Consider the following 20,309-nt stretch of genomic DNA (forward strand, 5'->3'; position numbering starts at 1 on the left):
TCGCATTCCAACCATTATTCATGTAAATTGAGTCTGTCTTTATATGCCCTGTTTGTGAACAGAATTCCCACTCACCTGAAGAAGGGGCTTGGAGCTCCGAAAGCTTGTGTGGCTTTTGCTACCAAATAAACCTGTTGGACTTTAACCTGGTGTTGTTAAACTTCTTACTCTTGAAATTTCACTATCCTTCTCACAGTTCACGATACATCCACATTTTGTCATCTGCAATTTATGAAACTATCCTGTACACCCAAGACTAGAACGTTAACTCATGAAAAGCAGCGGTTCTAATATTGACCTCTGGGGAACCCCACTACTCCTCCAGTCCAAAAATACCATTTGCCACCACAGTACATTGTTTCCTATTACTCAGCCAACTTTGTACCTGTGCTGCCACTGTTTATTTAATTCTATGGGCTCTGACTTTGCTGACAAGCCTGTTATTATGTGGCAGTTTATCAAATGCCTTTGGGATCCCATGCACCCCACATTACCTTCATCAACACTTTTTACTTGATCAAAAAGCTCAAATAAGTTCGTTAAACACTATTTGCCTTAATAAATGTGATGCCTTTAATTAATCACACTTGTCCAAACGATTTAATTTTTGCCCTAGATTATTTCTTTGAAAAGATTTCTCAGCACAGGTTAAACTGACCGGCCTGTAGTTGCTGGCCTTATCTTTGCATCCTTTGTTTTTGAACAACAGTGTAATATTTGCAGTTATCCACTCATCTGGCACCACTGCTGTACCTAGAGGTTCGGAAGATTATAGCCAGTACCTCTGCAATTGCTTCTCTTGTTCCTTGGATGCATCTCATCTGGCCCTGTGACATCTAAACTATTAAGTACAGCCAAGCTTTCTACTCACACCTCTTTGTCAATTATTAGCTCCTCCAGTACCTTCTCTTTTTCACTGATTTTGGCAGCATTGGATGCAAAGTATTCATTTAGTACCTCAACCGTGCTCTCTGTCTTCTTACCTCATTTTTACTTCCTAGTTGATGCTACTCTTTTATTATCCTTTTGTCTATTTATATGCCTATGGAAAACTTTTGGATATCCTTTTGTATGTTAGCTGCCTGCGCCTTCTCATTCTCTTGCTTATCTTAGTTTTTTAAATATCCATCTAAACTTTGTCTATTTAGCCTGTGGGTCTGGGTAAGATGCTCTTTCGGAGAGTCAGTGCAGACTCGATGGGCCAAATGACCACCTCCTTCACTGTAGGGATTCTAGGACCAGATCCAGCAATGCCACCTCCCTCATTGGATCAAAAAAATTCTTCAGAATACACTTTGACTCAGTGCCCTCTGTGCCCCATTGTTATTATTTTGATAATTGAAGTTTACTCTATAGTTTTTGCACTGGTCTATAATTTCATTGCACATTTGTTCCTTTATCTTTTTCCTACTAGTTGAGGGCTTGTAGAATATACCCAATAGAGTAATAGTACCTCATGTTCTTTCTTAGTTCTAACCAAACAGATGTTATTTATTAAGAAAATGTTAAACTTGCTCTCTTTCATTAGCAGTATACTATAATTAAACTGTGTGCGCCATAAAATACTCACTCTCGTCTCATTCCTGACACTAGTGGAAATTCAGTGCAAAGATCCAAGATCGTGTGTGTTTTATTTTGAGATCCTGGTCATAACTTGACTTTTTAATGTTGAAAAATACATTTCAGAGCAAGCTATCTTCTTTTGGCCTGGAAGAGGTCCCACAATCGGTTTATTATAGTTCACTGCAATTGAAAATATGGGTTATTTTAATGAAATCACGCATTGATTAAGTTTATTAAACAATTACAGAAAGGACACCAGCACCTGTTTAAGAATAGAAGTGCGGTATATTGCAAACCAGTTTTATTAAATGAAATGAATGCATTTTCCCCCAGCTTTCCTCTATTCCATTGTTTCCCAAAGGATCTGCTTGACATCACATGAACATTAACTGTGTAGGTGAACTAATCTGAGCTGTGGACCATTGACATCCTCTGAAAGATGAATGTCCAGTCGAGCAAGCATCCTGTTATTGTATCCTCCCTTTTAAAAATATACTCTGCAGTGAAAACAACGTCATCATTAAAATGGAAAATACTGACACTATTGTGGTAGTTGAGAGCAAGAGAATTATCCTGGGACTCGAAGCTGCACATCTGGTTCTGGACAATCCACTTTGGATTTAGAATGCACTCCCGGATTTTGTAAATGTAAACCAGTCAAAAAATTGTGTGTAGGGGTGGGAGGGGGGGGAGAGAAAGATGGGAAGGCATAGATTGCAATTGTAGAACATGTGCCCTGAGGCCATTTTGGCATTACAGTCAATAATTTCTTAACTATCTTACACCACACGATATTATCGGCTGCTTTAAAATTCTCAGGCTTGCCACATTTTACAAAATTAGCCACCCACAAGTCACAGTAGGTCATCAGCACCAGCAGAATTGTATTCCGCCATAATCTGCGACCTCATGCCCGGGCATATTTCCCACTTCACCATCACCATGGACCCAGGCCTACACCAGCTTAATGAAGACGTTGGAAGAGCATGTCAGAAGTAGCAGCAGGCCCACCTGTAAATGAAAATCCAAGCTGGTGAAACTACAATTCTGGACTACATGCGTGCAAGCTAAATGCTATAGACAGACCTAAGCATTCCCACAGCAACAGATCCGGTCAAAGATTTAGAATCCTGCCACAGACAACCATAAAAGGTAGTGAGCAATTAACTAACCAGAGGAGGTACATTATGTATGCTAAATTTCAACCAATTCAATTCACTTCACATGACATGAAAAAAATGGCCGAGTACATTGTACAATGCAAGGGCTGCAGCTCCTGATAACATCCTGTTTGTTATGCTGAAGAATTGTATCCCAGAACTAGCCGTGTCTCTGGATGAGCTGTTCTAATACAGTCGGATCACAGCCATCTACCTGACAATGTGGAAGATTGCTCAAGTATGTCGGCACGGTACAATGGCATGATAGCACAGTGGTTAGCAGTGCTGCCTCACAGTGCCCAGGGACCCAAGTTCAATTTCGGCCTCAGATGATTGTGTGGAGTTTGCACTTGCTCCCCGTGTCTGTGTGGGTTTCCTGCGGGTGCTCTGGTTTCCTCCCACAGTCTAAAGATATGTGGGTTAGGTTGATTGGCCATACTAAATTGACCCTAGTGTCAGGGAATTAGCAGGGTTACGGGAATAGGCCTGGGAGGGATTGTGGTTGGTACAGATGGGCCGAATGGCCTCCTTCTGTAGTGTAGGGATTCTATGTCCTGTCCATAAAAACCAGGGCCAATTCAACCTGGCTAATTTCCATCCTATTGACATTCCGCGATCCATCCCTCTGCTATTAATTAATGTTTCTAGAGGTTTTAAATGTAAAATTTAACATTTTATCTCCAGTTGCTAATCTTGTGTTTGCAATGTTTAATATGAAGGAAACTGCCACACTGGTTGTGATGCTGATGGTTTCACCATTGGCTACTGTACGGTTAGCTTCAAGGTCATGGCAACTCAGAACATACTGAATTTCTGAATGTACCTCAAACAAACAGAATTACATTGAAAATACAAACCAAAATATGCAGCCCAACTATCATGGTTGGTGATTATTCTCGACGTGAGCAGCAGTCTAATCCCAAGCGATTGCAGTTTTCATATCTCTCTCATTTCCTCCAACCACAGAACTTGCTCTTAAATGTTGATGCAGACTCTGCACAACCCTGTGGAATGTCACAACTTTCTGCAAAGTGATTTTCTGTTCTCTGCCTGAATATATTGCATTTAGTGTTGTACTCGTATATCTTAGTTCCACACCCCTCATTTACTATCTCTTTCCATCTACTCTGTCCCATCCTCCCAAAAACCTATATCATATCACCAAATAATCTGCCATGTTCTAATAACTTAATTTTTCAAGTCTTTCTTTATTGCAGCAAACATTTTGGTGATTTTCTTTTTTATCCATTCAAAGGATGTGGGCTTCGCTGGCTAGGCCAATATTTATTGCCCATTCTGAACTGCTCTTGAAGCTCATTTAGAGTTTCCTTTTTGAATCGCTGCAGTCCATGTAGTGTACATATCCCTACAGTGTAGTTAGGGAGGGAGTTCTGGGATTTTGACCCAGCGACTGAGGAACAGCAATATATTTCCAAGTCCGGATGGTAAGTGGCTTGGAAGGGAACTTGCAGGTGGTGCTGCTGCCCTTGTCCGCCTCCTCCCATCTATGTTTCTATGTAACCCACATTTACGCCATTGTATCTTGTCATGCAACCCTTACCTAACATACAATTTATTGATTGCAGTCCTGAAAATTTCAATTGATCCAGTATCTACTGCCTTCTTGAGGAGAGAGAGCTCCAAATTGACAGCAAAAATGCTGCCTGATTTCAGTGCTGGGTATCCTATTCAGTATATCCAATTCAGTATATCTGCCTGTAAGGCAGCACAGTGATCACAGCGCCAGGGATGCAGGTTTGATTCCCAGCTTCGGGCACTGGACGGAGTCTGCAGGTTCTTCATGTCTGCGTGGCTTTCCTTCCACAATCAGAAAGAGGTGCCAGGGACTAAACTCCCTCATTGTACCTGAACAGGTGCTGGAGTGTGGCGACGAAGGGATTTTGACAGTAACTTCATTGCAGTGTTAATATAAGCCGACTGGTGACACGACACTTCAACTATAAAGTTTATTTATTAAAGTGTATTGAGATATCAAAGAGGTTGTATAAATAAAAGTTTTTATTTTATGGAGTGGTTTTGCTGATCTATTTCTCAACGTGCAACCAGCAACATTTAGCCGCGGCCGCGACCTGAGGCTCCACCCGCCCCCTCTCTTCTGCACCGCCCCGCCCCCTCTGCACCACCCCTCGCGGGGGCCCCGCCCCCTCTCCTCCCCGCCCCGCCCCTCTGCTCCACCCTCGCGGGGCCCCGCCCCCTCCCCGCTGGCTCCGCCCCCGGGCCGAGTGGGTCGGCTCGGGCGCCGGTTAGTGGGAGAGGCGGCCCGTGTGTCCGGGGCTATGGGCCAGTGTTTGGAGCTGTCGGCTGCGGTGTGTCGGATCGGTGCTTACTCGGTAGGAGCGGGCTTTTATGCGGCGGAGTTGCTTTGATCGGGGCCCCGCAGATGGATCAGTGCCGAGCGGGGATACCCCGGGTGTGTGGCTCGCAGAAACCGCCGGCTCCAGGCCCCCCGGACCCGGTACTCGGCCCAGCCCCATCCCCCGCCCCCCCGATCAATCTCCGCTCTCGGTTGTGATCAGCACCAGACAATCCCTCACCCCTTCAGCCCCGAGCGCCCCTCTGCCCCCTTCACCCCCCCCCTCTGGTCAGGTCCTCGCCCCCGTCCCCCCTCCTCTGGTCGTCCCCTCCTCCCCCGTTCCGCCCTCCTTTGGTCATTCCTCCCCATTCCCCCGTCCCCCCCCCCATTCCCCCCCCCCCATTCCCCCGTCCCCCCCCCATTCCCCCGTCCCCCCCCCATTCCCCCGTCCCCCCCCATTCCCCCGTCCCCCCCATTCCCCCGTCGTCGTCCCCATTCCCCCGTTCCCCCCCCATTCCCCCCCCCATTCCCCCGTCCCCCCCACCATTCCCCCGTCCCCCCCACCATTCCCCCGTCCCCCCCACCATTCCCCCGTCCCCCCCACCATTCCCCCGTCCCCCCCAACATTCCCCCGTCCCCCCCAACATTCCCCCGTCCCCCCCAACATTCCCCCGTCCCCCCCCATTCCCCCGTCCCCCCCCCCGTCCCCCCCATTCCCCCGTCCCCCCCCCACTCCCCCGTCCCCCCCCCATTCCCCCGTCCCCCCCCATTCCCCCGTCCCCCCCCCATTCCCCCGTCCCCCCCCCATTCCCCCGTCCCCCCCCCCATTCCCCCGTCCCCCCCCCCATTCCCCCGTCCCCCCCCCATTCCCCCGTCCCCCCCCCATTCCCCCCCATTCCCGCGTCCCCCCCCATTCCCCCGTCCCCCCCCATTCCCCCGTCCCCCCCCATTCCCCCGTCCCCCCCATTCCCCCGTCCCCCCCCATTCCCCCGTCCCCCCCCATTCCCCCGTCCCCCCCCCATTCCCCCGTCCCCCCCCCATTCCCCCGTCCCCCCCCATTCCCCCCCCCATTCCCCCGTCCCCCCCCATTCCCCCGTCCCCCCCCATTCCCCCGTCTCCCCCCCATTCCCCCGTCTCCCCCCCCATTCCCCCGTCCCCCCCCCCATTCCCCCGTCCCCCCCCATTCCCCCCCCCATTCCCCCGTCCCCCCGCCATTCCCCCGTCCCCCCCCAATCCCCCGTCCCCCCCCCCATTCCCCCGTCCCCCCCCCCATTCCCCCGTCCCCCCCCATTCCCCCCCCCCCATTCCCCCGTCCCCCCCAACATTCCCCCGTCCCCCCCCCCCATTCCCCCGTCCCCCCCCCGTCCCCCCCATTCCCCCCCCCCCATTCCCCCGTCCCCCCCCATTCCCCCGTCCCCCCCCATTCCCCCCCCCCCCCCATTCCCCCGTTCCCCCCCCATTCCCCCGTCCCCCCCCCATTCCCCCGTTCCCCCCCCATTCCCCCGTCCCCCCCCCATTCCCCCGTCCCCCCCCCATTCCCCCGTCCCCCCCCCCATTCCCCCGTCCCCCCCCCATTCCCCCGTCCCCCCCCCATTCCCCCGTCCCCCCCCCCCATTCCCCCGTCCCCCCCCATTCCCCCGTCCCCCCCCCATTCCCCCGTCCCCCCCCCATTCCCCCGTCCCCCCCCATTCCCCCGTCCCCCCCCATTCCCCCGTCCCCCCCCATTCCCCCGTCCCCCCCCCATTCCCCCGTCTCCCCCCCATTCCCCCGTCTCCCCCCCATTCCCCCGACTCCCCCCCATTCCCCCGTCCCCCCCCATTCCCCCGTCCCCCCCCATTCCCCCGTCCCCCCCCCATTCACCCGTCCCCCCCCCCATTCCCCCGTCCCCCCCCCATTCCCCCGTCCCCCCCCATTCCCCCGTCCCCCCCCCATTCCCCCGTCTCCCCACCCCAATCCCCCGTCCCCCCCCCATTCCCCCGTCCCCCCCCCATTCCCCCCCCCCATTCCCCCCCCCCATTCCCCCCCCCATTCCCCCGTCCCCCCCCCATTCCCCCCCCCCCATTCCCCCGTCCCCTCCCCATTCCCCCGTCCCCCCCCCCCATTCCCCCGTCCCCCCCCCATTCCCCCGTCCCCCCCCCATTCCCCCGTCCCCCCCCCCCATTCCCCCGTCCCCCCCCATTCCCCCGTCCCCCCCCCATTCCCCCGTCCCCCCCCCATTCCCCCGTCCCCCCCCATTCCCCCGTCCCCCCCCCATTCCCCCGTCCCCCCCCCCATTCCCCCGTCCCCCCCCCATTCCCCCGTCCCCCCCCCATTCCCCCGTCCCCCCCCCATTCCCCCGTCCCCCCCCCATTCCCCCGTCCCCCCCCCATTCCCCCGTCCCCCCCCCATTCCCCCGTCCCCCCCCCATTCCCCCGTCCCCCCCCCATTCCCCCGTCCCCCCCCCATTCCCCCGTCCCCCCCCCGTTCCCCCGTCCCCCCCCCGTTCCCCCGTCCCCCCCCCGTTCCCCCGTCCCCCCCCTTCCCCCGTCCCCCCCCGTTCCCCCGTCCCCCCCCCGTTCCCCCGTCCCCCCCCCGTTCCCCCGTCCCCCCCCCGTTCCCCCGTCCCCCCCCCGTTCCCCCGTCCCCCCCCCGTTCCCCCGTCCCCCCCCCGTTCCCCCGTCCCCCCCCCGTTCCCCCGTCCCCCCCCCGTTCCCCCGTCCCCCCCCCCCGTTCCCCCCCCCCCATTCCCCCGTCCCCCCCCATTCCCCCGTTCCCCCCCCCCATTCCCCCGTCCCCCCCCATTCCCCCGTCCCCCCCCATTCTCCCGTCCCCCCCCATTCCCCCGTCCCCCCCCCATTCCCCCGTCCCCCCCCCATTCCCCCGTCCCCCCCCCATTCCCCCGTCCCCCCCCATTCCCCCGTCCCCCCCCCATTCCCCCGTCCCCCCCCCATTCCCCCGTCCCCCCCCCATTCCCCCGTCCCCCCCCCATTCCCCCGTCCCCCCCCCATTCCCCCGTCCCCCCCCCATTCCCCCGTCCCCCCCCATTTCCCCGTCCCCCCCCCATTCCCCCGTCCCCCCCCCATTCCCCCGTCCCCCCCCCATTCCCCCGTCCCCCCCCCATTCCCCCGTCCCCCCCCCATTCCCCCGTCCCCCCCCATTCCCCCGGCCCCCCCCATTCCCCCGTCCCCCCCCATTCCCCCGTCCCCCCCCATTCCCCCGTCCCCCCCCCATTCCCCCGTCCCCCCCCCCCATTCCCCCGTCCCCCCCCATTCCCCCGTCCCCCCCCATTCCCCCGTCTCCCCCCCCATTCCCCCGTCTCCCCCCCCATTCCCCCGTCTCCCCCCCCATTCCCCCGTCTCCCCCCCCATTCCCCCGTCTCCCCCCCCATTCCCCCGTCTCCCCCCCCATTCCCCCCCCCCCCTCCCCCGTCCCCCCCCCCTCCCCCGTCCCCCCCCTCTCCCCCGTCCCCCCCTCTCCCCCGTCCCCTCCTCTCCCCCGTCCCCCCCCCTCTCCCCCGTCCCCCCCCTCTCCCCCGTCCCCCCCCTCACCCCGTCCCCCCCCTCTCCCCCGTCCCCCCCCTCTCCCCCGTCCCCCCCCCTCTCCCCCGTCCCCCCCTCTCCCCCGTCCCCCCCTCTCCCCCCCCGTCGCCCCCTCTCTCTCCCCCCCGTCGCCCCCTCTCTCCCCTCCCCGTCTCCCCCCCCCTCCCCGTCTCCCCCCCCTCCCCGTCTCCCCCCCCTCCCCGTCTCCCCCCCTCCCCGTCTCCCCCCCCTCCCCGTCTCCCCCCCCTCCCCGTCTCCCCCCCCTCCCCGTCTCCCCCCCCTCCCCGTCTCCCCCCCCTCCCCGTCTCCCCCCCCTCCCCGTCTCCCCCCCTCCCCGTCTCCCCCCCCTCCCCGTCTCCCCCCCTCCCCGTCTCCCCCCCCTCCCCGTCTCCCCCCCCTCCCCGTCTCCCCCCCCTCCCCGTCTCCCCCCCCTCCCCGTCTCCCCCCCTCCCCGTCGTCCCCCCTCCCCCTCCCCGTCTCTCCCCTCCCCCTCCCCGTCTCTCCCCTCCCTCCCCGTCTCTCCCCTCCCTCCCCGTCTCTCCCCTCCCTCCCCGTCTCTCCCCTCCCTCCCCGTCTCTCCCCTCCCTCCCCGTCTCTCCCCTCCCTCCCCGTCTCTCCCCTCCCTCCCCGTCTCTCCCCTCCCTCCCCGTCTCTCCCCTCCCTCCCCGTCTCTCCCCTCCCTCCCCGTCTCTCCCCTCCCTCCCCGTCTCTCCCCTCCCTCCCCGTCTCTCCCCTCCCTCCCCGTCTCTCCCCTCCCTCCCCGTCTCTCCCCTCCCTCCCCGTCTCTCCCCTCCCTCCCCGTCTCTCCCCTCCCTCCCCGTCTCTCCCCTCCCTCCCCGTCTCTCCCCTCCCTCCCCGTCTCTCCCCTCCCTCCCCGTCTCTCCCCTCCCTCCCCGTCTCTCCCCTCCCTCCCCGTCTCTCCCCTCCCTCCCCGTCTCTCCCCTCCCTCCCCGTCTCTCCCCTCCCTCCCCGTCTCTCCCCTCCCTCCCCGTCTCTCCCCTCCCTCCCCGTCTCTCCCCTCCCTCCCCGTCTCTCCCCTCCCTCCCCGTCTCTCCCCTCCCTCCCCGTCTCTCCCCTCCCTCCCCGTCTCTCCCCTCCCTCCCCGTCTCTCCCCTCCCTCCCCGTCTCTCCCCTCCCTCCCCGTCTCTCCCCTCCCTCCCCGTCTCTCCCCTCCCTCCCCGTCTCTCCCCTCCCTCCCCGTCTCTCCCCTCCCTCCCCGTCTCTCCCCTCCCTCCCCGTCTCTCCCCTCCCTCCCCGTCTCTCCCCTCCCTCCCCGTCTCTCCCCTCCCTCCCCGTCTCTCCCCTCCCTCCCCGTCTCTCCCCTCCCTCCCCGTCTCTCCCCTCCCTCCCCGTCTCTCCCCTCCCTCCCCGTCTCTCCCCTCCCTCCCCGTCTCTCCCCTCCCTCCCCGTCTCTCCCCTCCCTCCCCGTCTCTCCCCTCCCTCCCCGTCTCTCCCCTCCCTCCCCGTCTCTCCCCTCCCTCCCCGTCTCTCCCCTCCCTCCCCGTCTCTCCCCTCCCTCCCCGTCTCTCCCCTCCCTCCCCGTCTCTCCCCTCCCTCCCCGTCTCTCCCCTCCCTCCCCGTCTCTCCCCTCCCTCCCCGTCTCTCCCCTCCCTCCCCGTCTCTCCCCTCCCTCCCCGTCTCTCCCCTCCCTCCCCGTCTCTCCCCTCCCTCCCCGTCTCTCCCCTCCCTCCCCGTCTCTCCCCTCCCTCCCCGTCTCTCCCCTCCCTCCCCGTCTCTCCCCCCCCTCCCCGTCTCTCCCCCCCTCCCCGTCTCTCCCCCCCTCCCCGTCTCTCCCCCCCTCCCCGTCTCTCCCCCCCTCCCCGTCTCTCCCCCCCTCCCCGTCTCTCCCCCCCTCCCCGTCTCTCCCCCCCCGCTCCCCGTCTCTCCCCCCCCCCCCCCGTCTCTCCCCCCCCCCCCCCGTCTCTCCCCCCCCCCCCCGTCTCTCCCTCCCCCCCCCCCCGGCTCCCTCCCCCCTCCCCGGCTCCCTCCCCCCCCCCCGGCTCCCTCCCCCCTCCCCCCCCCCCCCGGCTCCCTCCCCCCTCCCCGGCTCCCTCCCCCCTCCCCCCCCCCCCGGCTCCCTCCCCCCTCCCCGGCTCCCTCACCCCTCCCCGGCTCCCTCCCCCCTCCCCGTCTCCCTCCCCCCTCCCCGGCTCCCTCCCCCCTCCCCGTCTCCCTCCCCCCTCCCCGTCTCCCTCCCCCCTCCCCGTCTCCCTCCCCCCTCCCCGTCTCCCTCCCCCCTCCCCGTCTCCCTCCCCCCTCCCCGTCTCCCTCCCCCCTCCCCGTCTCCCTCCCCCCTCCCCGTCTCCCTCCCCCCTCCCCGTCTCCCTCCCCCCTCCCCGTCTCCCTCCCCCCTCCCCGTCTCCCTCCCCCCTCCCGTCTCCCTCCCCCCTCCCCGTCTCCCTCCCCCTCCCCCGTCTCCCTCCCCCCTCCCCGTCTCCCTCCCCCCTCCCCGTCTCCCTCCCCCCTCCCCGTCTCCCTCCCCCCTCCCCCGTCTCCCTCCCCCCTCCCCTCTCCCTCCCCCCTCCCCTCTCCCTCCCCCCTCCCCGTCTCCCTCCCCCCCTCCCCGTCTCCCTCCCCCCCTCCCCGTCTCCCTCCCCCCTCCCCGTCTCCCCCCCTCCCCGTCTCCCTCCCCCCTCCCCGTCTCCCTCCCCCCCTCCCCGTCTCCCTCCCCCCCTCCCCGTCTCCCTCTTTCCCCCCTCCCGCCCCCCTTTTTCCCCCCTCCCCGCCCCCCTTTTCCCCCCCTCCCCGCCCCCCTTTTTCCCCCCTCCCCGCCCCCCTTTTCCCCCCCTCTCCGCCCCCGTTCTCTCCCCCCCCCTCCGCCCCCCCGTTCTCTCCCCCCCCTCCGCCCCCCGTTCTCTCCCCCCCCCTCCGCCCCCCGTTCTCTCCCCCCCCCCTCCGCCCCCCGTTCTCTCCCTCCCCCCCCCCGTTCTCTCCCTCCCCCCCTCCGCCCCCCGTTCTCTCCCCCCCCCTCCGCCCCCCGTTCTCTCCCCCCCCCCCTCCGCCCCCCGTTCTCTCCCTCCGCCCCCCGTTCTCCCCCCCCCTTCCGTCTCCGGTTCTCCATCCCCTGTTCTCCCGCCCCCCCCCTCCGTCCCCTGTTCTCCGCCCCCCCCCTCCGTCCCCTGTTCTCCCGCCCCCCCCCTCCGTCCCCTGTTCTCCCGCCCCCCCCTCCGTCCCCTGTTCTCCCGCCCCCCCCTCCGTCCCCTGTTCTCACCCCCCCCCCCCGTCCCCCGTTCTCCGCATTCCCCCGTTATCCCCCCCCCCATCCCTCTCCCTGTGGTCGCCTTCCCCCTCCCCCAATCCCCCCTGCTCTGGTCGTCCCCTCTTCCCTCCCTCCCCCCCCCCCCCTCCCCCCCCCCCCCCCCCCCCCCCCCCCGTTCTGGTCTCCCCCCCACCCCCCCCCCCAAGCCTCCACCCTCATTCTGGTTTTCCTCCCCACACCCCCTTTGGTCGTCTTCCCCGTCCCCCCTCGTCCCCTCCCCCGTCCTTCCTCCTCTGGTCGTCTCCCCCCCCACTCCCCCCGTTCCCCCCCGTTCCCCCCCCCGCTCCCCCCGTTTGCCCCCCCCGCTCCCCCGTTTCCCCCCCGCTCCCCCGTTTCCCCCCCCCCGCTCCACCCGTTTCCTCCCCCCGTTCCCCCCCCCGCTCCCCCCCGTGTCCCTCCCCCGTGTCCCTCCCCCGTGTCCCTCCCCCGTGTCCCCTCCCCGTGTCCCTCCCCCGTGTCCCTCCCCCCGTGTCCTCCCCCGTGTCCCTCCCCGTGTCCCTCCCCCCGTGTCCCCCCTCCCCCCGTGTCCCTCCCCCTGTCCTCCCCCGTGTCCCTCCCCCCGTGTCCCTCCCCCCGTGTCCCTCCCCCCGTGTCCCTCCCCCCGTGTCCCTCCCCCCCGTGTCCCTCCCCCGTGTCCCTCCCCCCGTGTCCCTCCCCCCCGTGTCCCTCCCCCCCGTGTCCCTCCCCCCCGTGTCCCTCCCCCCCGTGTCCCTCCCCCCGTGTCCCTCCCCCCGTGTCCCTCCCCCCCGTGTCCCTCCCCCCCGTGTCCCTCCCCCCCGTGTCCCTCCCCCCCGTGTCCCTCCCCCCCGTGTCCCTCCCCCCCGTGTCCCTCCCCCCCGTGTCCCTCCCCCCCGTGTCCCTCCCCCCCGTGTCCCTCCCCCCCGTGTCCCTCCCCCCCGTGTCCCTCCCCCCCGTGTCCCTCCCCCCCGTGTCCTCCCCCCCGTGTCCCTCCCCCCCGTGTCCCTCCCCCCCGTGTCCCTCCCCCCCGTGTCCCTCCCCCCTCCGTGTCCCTCCCCCCCGTGTCCCTCCCCCCGTGTCCCTCCCCCCCGTGTCCCTCCCCCCGTGTCCCTCCCCCCCGTGTCCCTCCCCCCCGTGTCCCTCCCCCCCGTGTCCCTCCCCCCCGTGTCCCTCCCCCCCGTGTCCCTCCCCCCCGTGTCCCTCCCCCCCCGTGTCCCTCCCCCCCGTGTCCCTCCCCCCGTGTCCCTCCCCCCCGTGTCCCTCCCCCCGTGTCCCTCCCCCCCGTGTCCCTCCCCCCCCGTGTCCCTCCCCCCCCGTGTCCCTCCCCCCCCGTGTCCCTCCCCCCCCCCGTGTCCCTCCCCCCCGTGTCCCTCCCCCCCGTGTCCCCTCCCCCCCGTGTCCCTCCCCCCCCGTGTCCCCCCCCCCGTGTCCCTCCCCCCCCCCGTGTCCCTCCCCCCCGCCCCGTGTCCCTCCCCCCCCCGTGTCCCTCCCCCCCCCGTGCCTCCCCCCGTCCCTCCCCCCCCCCGTGTCCCTCCCCCCCCCGTGTCCCTCCCCCCCCCCGTGTCCCTCCCCCGCCCCCGTGTCCCTCCCCCCCCGTGTCCCCTCCCCCCCCGTGTCCCTCCCCCCCCGTGTCCCTCCCCCCCCGTGTCCCTCCCCCCCCCCGTGTCCCTCCCCCCCCCCCGTGTCCCCCCCCCCCCGTGTCCCCCCCCCCCCCCCCCGTGTCCCCCCCCCCCCCCCCCGTGTCCCCCCCCCCCCGTGTCCTCCCCCCCGTGTCCCTCCCCCCCCCGTGTCCCTCCCCCCCCCGTGTCCCCTCCCCCCCCCGTGTCCCTCCCCCCCCCGTGTGTCCCTCCCCCCCCCGTGTCCCTCCCCCCCCCGTGTCCCTCCCCCCCCCGTGTCCCTCCCCCCCCCCCGTGTCCCTCCCCCCCCCCGTGTCCCTCCCCCCCCCCGTGTCCCTCCCCCCCCCGTGTCCCTCCCCCCCCCCCGTGTCCCTCCCCCCCCCCCGTGTCCCTCCCCCCCCGTGTCCCTCCCCCCCCGTGTCCCTCCCCCCCCGTGTCCCTCCCCCCCCGTGTCCCTCCCCCCCCCCCGTGTCCCTCCCCCCCCCCCGTGTCCCTCCCCCCCCCCCGTGTCCCTCCCCCCCCCCCCGTGTCCCTCCCCCCCCCCCCCCCCCCGTGTCCCTCCCCCCCCCCCCCCGTGTCCCTCCCCCCCCGTGTCCCTCCCCCCCCGTGTCCCTCCCCCCCCGTGTCCCTCCCCCCCCGTGTCCCTCCCCCCCCCGTGTCCCTCCCCCCCCCCGTGTCCCTCCCCCCCCCGTGTCCCTCCCCCCCCCGTGTCCCTCCCCCCCCCGTGTCCCTCCCCCCCCCGTGTCCCTCCCCCCCCCGTGTCCCTCCCCCCCCGTGTCCCTCCCCCCCCCCGTGTCCCTCCCCCCCCGTGTCCCTCCCCCCCCGTGTCCCTCCCCCCCCCCCGTGTCCCTCCCCCCCCCCGTGTCCCTCCCCCCCCCCCGTGTCCCTCCCCCCCCCCCCCCGTGTCCCTCCCCCCCCCCGTGTCCCCCTCCCCCCCCCCCCCCGTGTCCCTCCCCCCCCCCCGTGTCCCTCCCCCCCCCCCCGTGTCCCTCCCCCCCCCCCCGTGTGTCCCTCCCCCCCCCCGTGTCCCTCCCCCCCCCCGTGTCCCTCCCCCCCCCGTGTCCCTCCCCCCCCCCGTGTCCCTCCCCCCCCCCGTGTCCCTCCCCCCCCCCGTGTCCCTCCCACCCCCCCCCCCCCCCCGTGTCTCTCCCCCCCCCGTGTCTCTCCCCCCCCCGTGTCTCTCCCCCCCCGTGTCCCTCCCCCCCTCTGGTCATCCCCCCCACCTCGCCCCCCCCCCCCCCCCCCGCCTCCTCTGGTCGTCCCCCCACCTTGCCCTCCCTCCAGTCCCTTCCTTCCCCACCTCCCCCTCGTTCTGGTTCCCCCCCCCCCACACACCCTCGTTCTGGCTCCCCGCACCCCCTCGTTCTGGCTCCCCCCACCCCCTCGTTCTGGTTCCCCCTCCCCCCCCCCCCCCGGTTCTCTTTTCTCCCCCCTTGCCCTCCCTCTGGTTCCACCCCCCCGCCCCCCACCCCCACCCCCCTTGCCCTCCCTCTGGTCCATGTCTCCCTCGCCCTCGCACCCCCCCCCCCCCCCGTCACCCTCCCTCTGGTTTTCCCCCGCCCTCCGTCTGGTCGCCCTCACCCCCCCACCCCCCCTCCCCCTCGCCCTCACTCTGGTCCTGCCCCTCCTCGCCCTCACTCTGGTTCTCCCCCCCCCTCGCCCTCCCTTTGGTTCTTCCCCCCCCCCCCACCTCTTGCCCTTTCTCTGGTCCCACCCTACCCTTGTTTCCCCCCCCCCCCCCTCGCCCTCACTCTGGGCCGTCTCTCCACCCCCCACCCCTCACCCTCCCTCTGGTCTCTCCCCTCCTCATCCCCCCCTCCTCCCCTCTGGTCCCCCCCCCGCCCTCCCTCTGGTGTTCTCCCCCCCCCCCATCCCCATCCTCCCTCTGGTCTCCACACCCCCCAGTCCCTCCTTCTGCCGTAGCCACTCTGGCCCCCTCCTTCTGTTCTCCTCCATCGCCCCTCCCCCTCCCTCACAGCGCTTCTGTCCCTTGTCCAACGCCCCCCTCCCTCTGTCCCCGTCGCAGCACCTCACCCCCCCCCCATCTCACCCCCCTCCCTCTGTCGTCCCCCGAGTTCTCCCGCCCTCTGTCCCCAGCGCCACCTCCCTCTGTGTCCCCCTCCCCCCACCATCATTTCCCTTGTTCACCCACTCTTTTTTTTCTTTGAATCCCCATGTGCCTGACTCCTGTTTTTTTAGAACAGTTCGAAAGCTTCAATCACTCTGAATTCGACATAATATACCGTAAATCCCAGCATATAAGAGAATCTACTTTTCTCTCCTCAAAATACATTTTTTTTGTCTACTTGGTCTACAAGATACCCCCCCCCCCCATCAGCCACAAATCCTTCACTAGCGTTAGCAGTCAGTTTCAATTTTTCACCCCCAAATGCATGTTTTGTTTACCCAGTACCTTCTAATTGGGTGCGAGGGATCATGCAGGCAATAGGGACTGTGTTGTGAAGATACGTGGGAGTTTAACACACTCCCCTCTTTGCGTGGGATGTTGACGATGTTTCAAAATGGCAACCAGCAACACTGACGCCAGCAGTTCAGTTTCATACAGGCCTTTACGCCGAGCCCTGTATTTGGTGGGATTTTCAGTGCTTCAGAAGTCAACTCGTACATCTGCGGTATATTTAATCATCTATGCTATTCTTTGAATCTATCATTTAACTTGAGTTACATTTAACTTGCTTGTGTTACAAATGCTATTAATTTATACCAAGATCTTTTCCTGATGGCATTGTTGAAAATCACAAGTAGTTACAATCTAACAAGTTCAGTCTTATCTGATTCTCTTCCAAGTTTATGCATTCTAACTTTTTTCTGAAGGGCATTATGTATAATCTGGTGGGGGAATTGAAGATCATAATTTAAATTTTGAGTGGGCTGTTTCGAAGTAAAATCACGAAGCTTTTTCACACCAAATGTCATAGACATCTGGAACATTCTCGCCCACGATGCTTTGCGTAGGACAGCTGGAGCTTTCAAGATTGAAGTTACTAGATTTAGAGGATATGGAATTAAAAAGGCTGACAATGAAGTTGAGGTGAAGATTGACCATGATTTAACTGAATTGTAAGGCAAGCTTGAGGGAGTGAATGGCCTATGTTTATTTCTCACAACTTGATGCAGTATTCTATTATAGAAATTCAATTGGCTTCCTGACTTATTCAGCACATCACTGCATAATGTTTTAATTATAACTTACAAAGACGTATAATTTTAAATTGCTAGACGAGAGCTAGTGGACGTTCTGATGCACAGTGTTTCAAATCTCTGTTGTCTTGAGACTCTTGCTGGTTCAGTGAATGGCGGCGGAGCAAGCTCAAAGGGCTGATGGCCTACACTTGCTTCTATTTTCTATGTATGTTCCAAGTATAAAATATTGGTTTGGCTTCAGTTGGAAGTATTGTGTTTGATTCAGGGCACCTTGCTTCAAGAAGGATGTGTACATAGCGTAAGAACTGGGAGTAGGCCATCTAGCCCCTCGAGCCTGCTCCACCATTCCATAAGATCATGGCTGATCTTTTTGTGGACTCGGCTCCATTTACCTGCCCGCTCACCATAACCCTTAATTCCTTTACTGTTCAAAAATGTATCCATCCTTGCCTTAAAAACATTCAATGAAGTAGCCTCAACTGCTTCACTGGGCAGGGAATTCCACAGATTCACAACCCTTTGTGTGAAGAAGTTCCTCCTCAACTCAGTCCTAAATCTCCTTCCCCTTATTTTGAGGCTATGCCCCCTAGTTCTAGTTTCACCCGCCAGTGGAAACAACTTCCCTGCTTCTATATTATCTATTCCCTTCATAATTTTATATGTTTCTATAAGATCTCCCCTCATTCTTCTGAATTCCAATAAGTATAGCCCCAGTCTACTCAGTCTCTCCTCATAAGCCAACCCTCTCAACTCCGGAATCAACCCAGTGAATCTCCTCTGCACCCCCTCCAGTGCCAGTATATCCTTTCTCAAGTAAGGAGACCAAAACTGTCCACAGTACTCGAGGTGTGGCCTCACCAGCACCTTATACAGCTACAACATAATCTCGCTGTTTTTAAACTCCATCCCTCTAGCAATGAAGGACAAAATTCCATTTGCGTTCTTAATTACCTGCTGCACCTGCAAACCAACTCCTTGAGATTCCTGCAAAAGGGCACCCAGGTCCCTCTGCACAGCAGCATGCTGCAGTTTTTTACCATTTAAATAATAGTCCATTTTGCTGTTATTCCTACCAAAATGGATGACCTCACATTTACCAACATTGTACTCCATCTGCCAGATTTGTAGGGTGCAATAAAGATTTAGGAGAACGTAGGAGAGTGTAGAGAAACTTCAATTAAGTGGATAAATTAGGGAAACTGGACTTGTTCCTGGAGAAGAGGAAGTTGAGAGGTGATTGGTCATTTTAAGGTGATTGGCAAAAGAAGTAACAGTGACACGAGGAAATGCTTTTTTTAAGCAGCGAGGAGCATTGCCTGAGAGTGTAATGGAGACAGGTTCAATCCTGGATTTCAGAAAAAAATTGGATAATTATCTAAAGGGAAAAGATTTGCAAGGCTATGGGAAAAAGATGAGGGAATGGGACAGGGTGAGTTGCTCCCTGAGAATCAGCAAGAACCAGGTTAAGTGACCATCCGGTGCTGTAATCATTGTATGATTTTTAATCTGTCAAGCTTCTGAGTTGTATGTGATATTTTCCACAAGTCTGCAGTGAGCACAAGACAATGCTTCATTCAGTCTGCCTACTTCGCTGGATAATTGTTTATGAAGCTGATGGATTTTTTCAATGCTCTTGGATGAGGGATTTTCTGCACTTCTGTCTTTATTCTGTTCTGAATTCATAGAATCATAGAATCCCTACAGCGCAGAAAGAGGCCATTCGGCCCATCGTGTCTGCATCGACAACAATCCCTCCCAGGCCCTATTCCCGTAACCTCACACATTTACCCTGACACTAGGGGGCAATTTAGCATGGCCAATTAACCTAACCTGCACATCTTTGGACTGTGGGAGGAAACCGGAGCACCCGGAGGAAACCCACGCAGATACGGGGACAAGGTGCAAACTCCACACAGACAATGACCCGAGGCCGGAACTGAACCCGAGTCCCTGGCACTGTGAGGCAGCAGTGCTAACCACTGTGCCATTGGAACTGAACCTGGGTCCTTGGCGCTGTGAGGCAGCAGTGCTTGCCACTGTGCCGCCCATAAGTCACGTTTGTCCATTGCGACTGTCCCTTTTGACCTACATTGCCTTCTGTTCCTGAATGCCACGTTTGAGATACTTTTCTGTGTATTTAAATCACTCCATGGTCTCGCCTTCCTTTTATCTTTTGTAACTTTCCACTATCGCCAGCCAAACTCTGTTCCATTGACTGTGGTCTCTTGTGTAGCACCTTGTACATTGGCATTCTGTTGGTGGCTGTGTCTTCCGGATGTCCCGATTTTATGCTCTGGTACTTTTGCCCTTCCCTTTGAATAACTCCTTTTGGTGTCTTTTTAAAAACATTTCTCTATGAAGTTTTCTTGGAATTCTTCCTGTAGTAAAGGCATTACACACAGGTTGTCAGCGGCAGCATTATTGTTGCGGTGGTGCTCAAATGGCAGCAGGCAAAAAGATGCCAAGTGGACAGTACCAAAATAAAATACTGCTGATGTTGGAAACCTGAAATTAAACAGAGAATGCTGACAATATTCAGGTCAGGGAGCATCTGTGGAGAGAAACGGTTAACATTTCAGGTCTATGACCTTTAATCAGAACATAGGGGACAATGTCTGCTTTAAAAAAAAAGTTTTCAATAAATGGAACAAGAAATACTAACAATTGTGAAGTTCCACATTGCATAATGGGCTGGAGCCATGAATCATGCCATGACAATTGGGGAATTTAAATGCAGTTAATTAAATGAATCTGGAATTTAAAAAGCATCAGAAATGGTGACCATGTAACTACCAGATTGTTATATACACAAACCTTGGAAGGTGGCAGGGTGGGTCTTTGACTTTGTAGAGTGCCAAAGCAACTAAGTTAGGCTGCACTTGTATAAATGATATAAAAGATTAGATCTTGTCTAGAGCAATGTCCAATTCTGTGTAACACACCTTAGGAAGGATGTCAGAACTTGGAGATGATGCAGAGAAGTGTTACCACAATGGTACAGGGATGAAGAGCAATTATGTGGAGAGACTAGAGAGGGTGTGATTATTTTCTTTTGAACAAAGAAGGTAAAGGGGAGATTTGATATGTTTGCAATTAGAGTTTTCATAGATTAGGTGAGAAGAAACAATTTCTGCTGGTAGTGGGGAGGGCATAAATTGGCAAAAGAATCTGGGTGATTAGAACTTTTCTACCCAGTAAACTATGATCTGGAAGTCACTGCCCGAAAGGAGAAACTTCATTTGTAACTTGCAAATGGCAATTAAATGTAGACTTGAAAAGAAAACACTTTTAGACCTTTCAAGAAAGAAGAGGGGAGGAGGACTAATTGAATTGTTCATCAAAGAACTGAGAAGGGCATGATTCACCAAATGGTAGCCTTTGGTGCTGAAAGATTTAGAATCATCTTTTGCACACTTCTTCACTCGCTGCTTTCCAGTCTTTCTTGATTTGCTTTTTCATTTTCTGAGAAATGTTTTTGCCTCTTGTACTCTACAAGTCAGTGTGTGTGTGTCTTGTTTTTCTTGTTGCTGTGGTTATTGATAACACAGTAGTGCTGTCTGAATTTTGCATGATCCTCCAAAATTCTGAATGTGACTTTTTGCACAATCTTTCTCTTCCTGTACCATCTCAGTATTCTGATCGAAACAATGTTCTACTCCCAACTCAATCCTGAGGAGCTGGAAACTATAAAACTCCTTCCTTCAGGCACACTACTTCCCATACAAATTTCAGGTGTTTGAAGGTATCTTCTGATCA

The 20,309-nt window shown here is 60.6% G+C and overlaps 1 protein-coding gene across 5 annotated transcripts in view; it reads left to right on the forward strand.

Annotated features, from left to right (window-relative positions):
- The window catches only part of arl15b (ADP-ribosylation factor-like 15b), a 270,422-nt gene that overhangs the window by 13,718 nt on the left and 236,395 nt on the right, over positions 1 to 20,309 (forward strand). Inside the window, exons 1-2 of one of the 5 annotated variants that reach the window (XM_078219380.1) lie at positions 4,969 to 5,074; positions 15,799 to 16,021. The exons of 3 other annotated variants lie outside the window; for them this stretch is intronic. In XM_078219380.1, coding sequence (XP_078075506.1) covers positions 15,911 to 16,021 — 111 coding nt within the window. In that variant the 5' untranslated portion in view covers positions 4,969 to 5,074; positions 15,799 to 15,910. Of the gene's footprint in view, positions 1 to 4,953; positions 5,075 to 15,798; positions 16,022 to 20,309 lie in introns of those variants that run through there. One more of the 5 variants, XM_078219403.1, reaches the window with a different exon arrangement.

Source organism: Mustelus asterias, chromosome 1 (assembly GCF_964213995.1).
Source record: "Mustelus asterias chromosome 1, sMusAst1.hap1.1, whole genome shotgun sequence".
Lineage (NCBI taxonomy): Eukaryota > Metazoa > Chordata > Chondrichthyes > Carcharhiniformes > Triakidae > Mustelus > Mustelus asterias.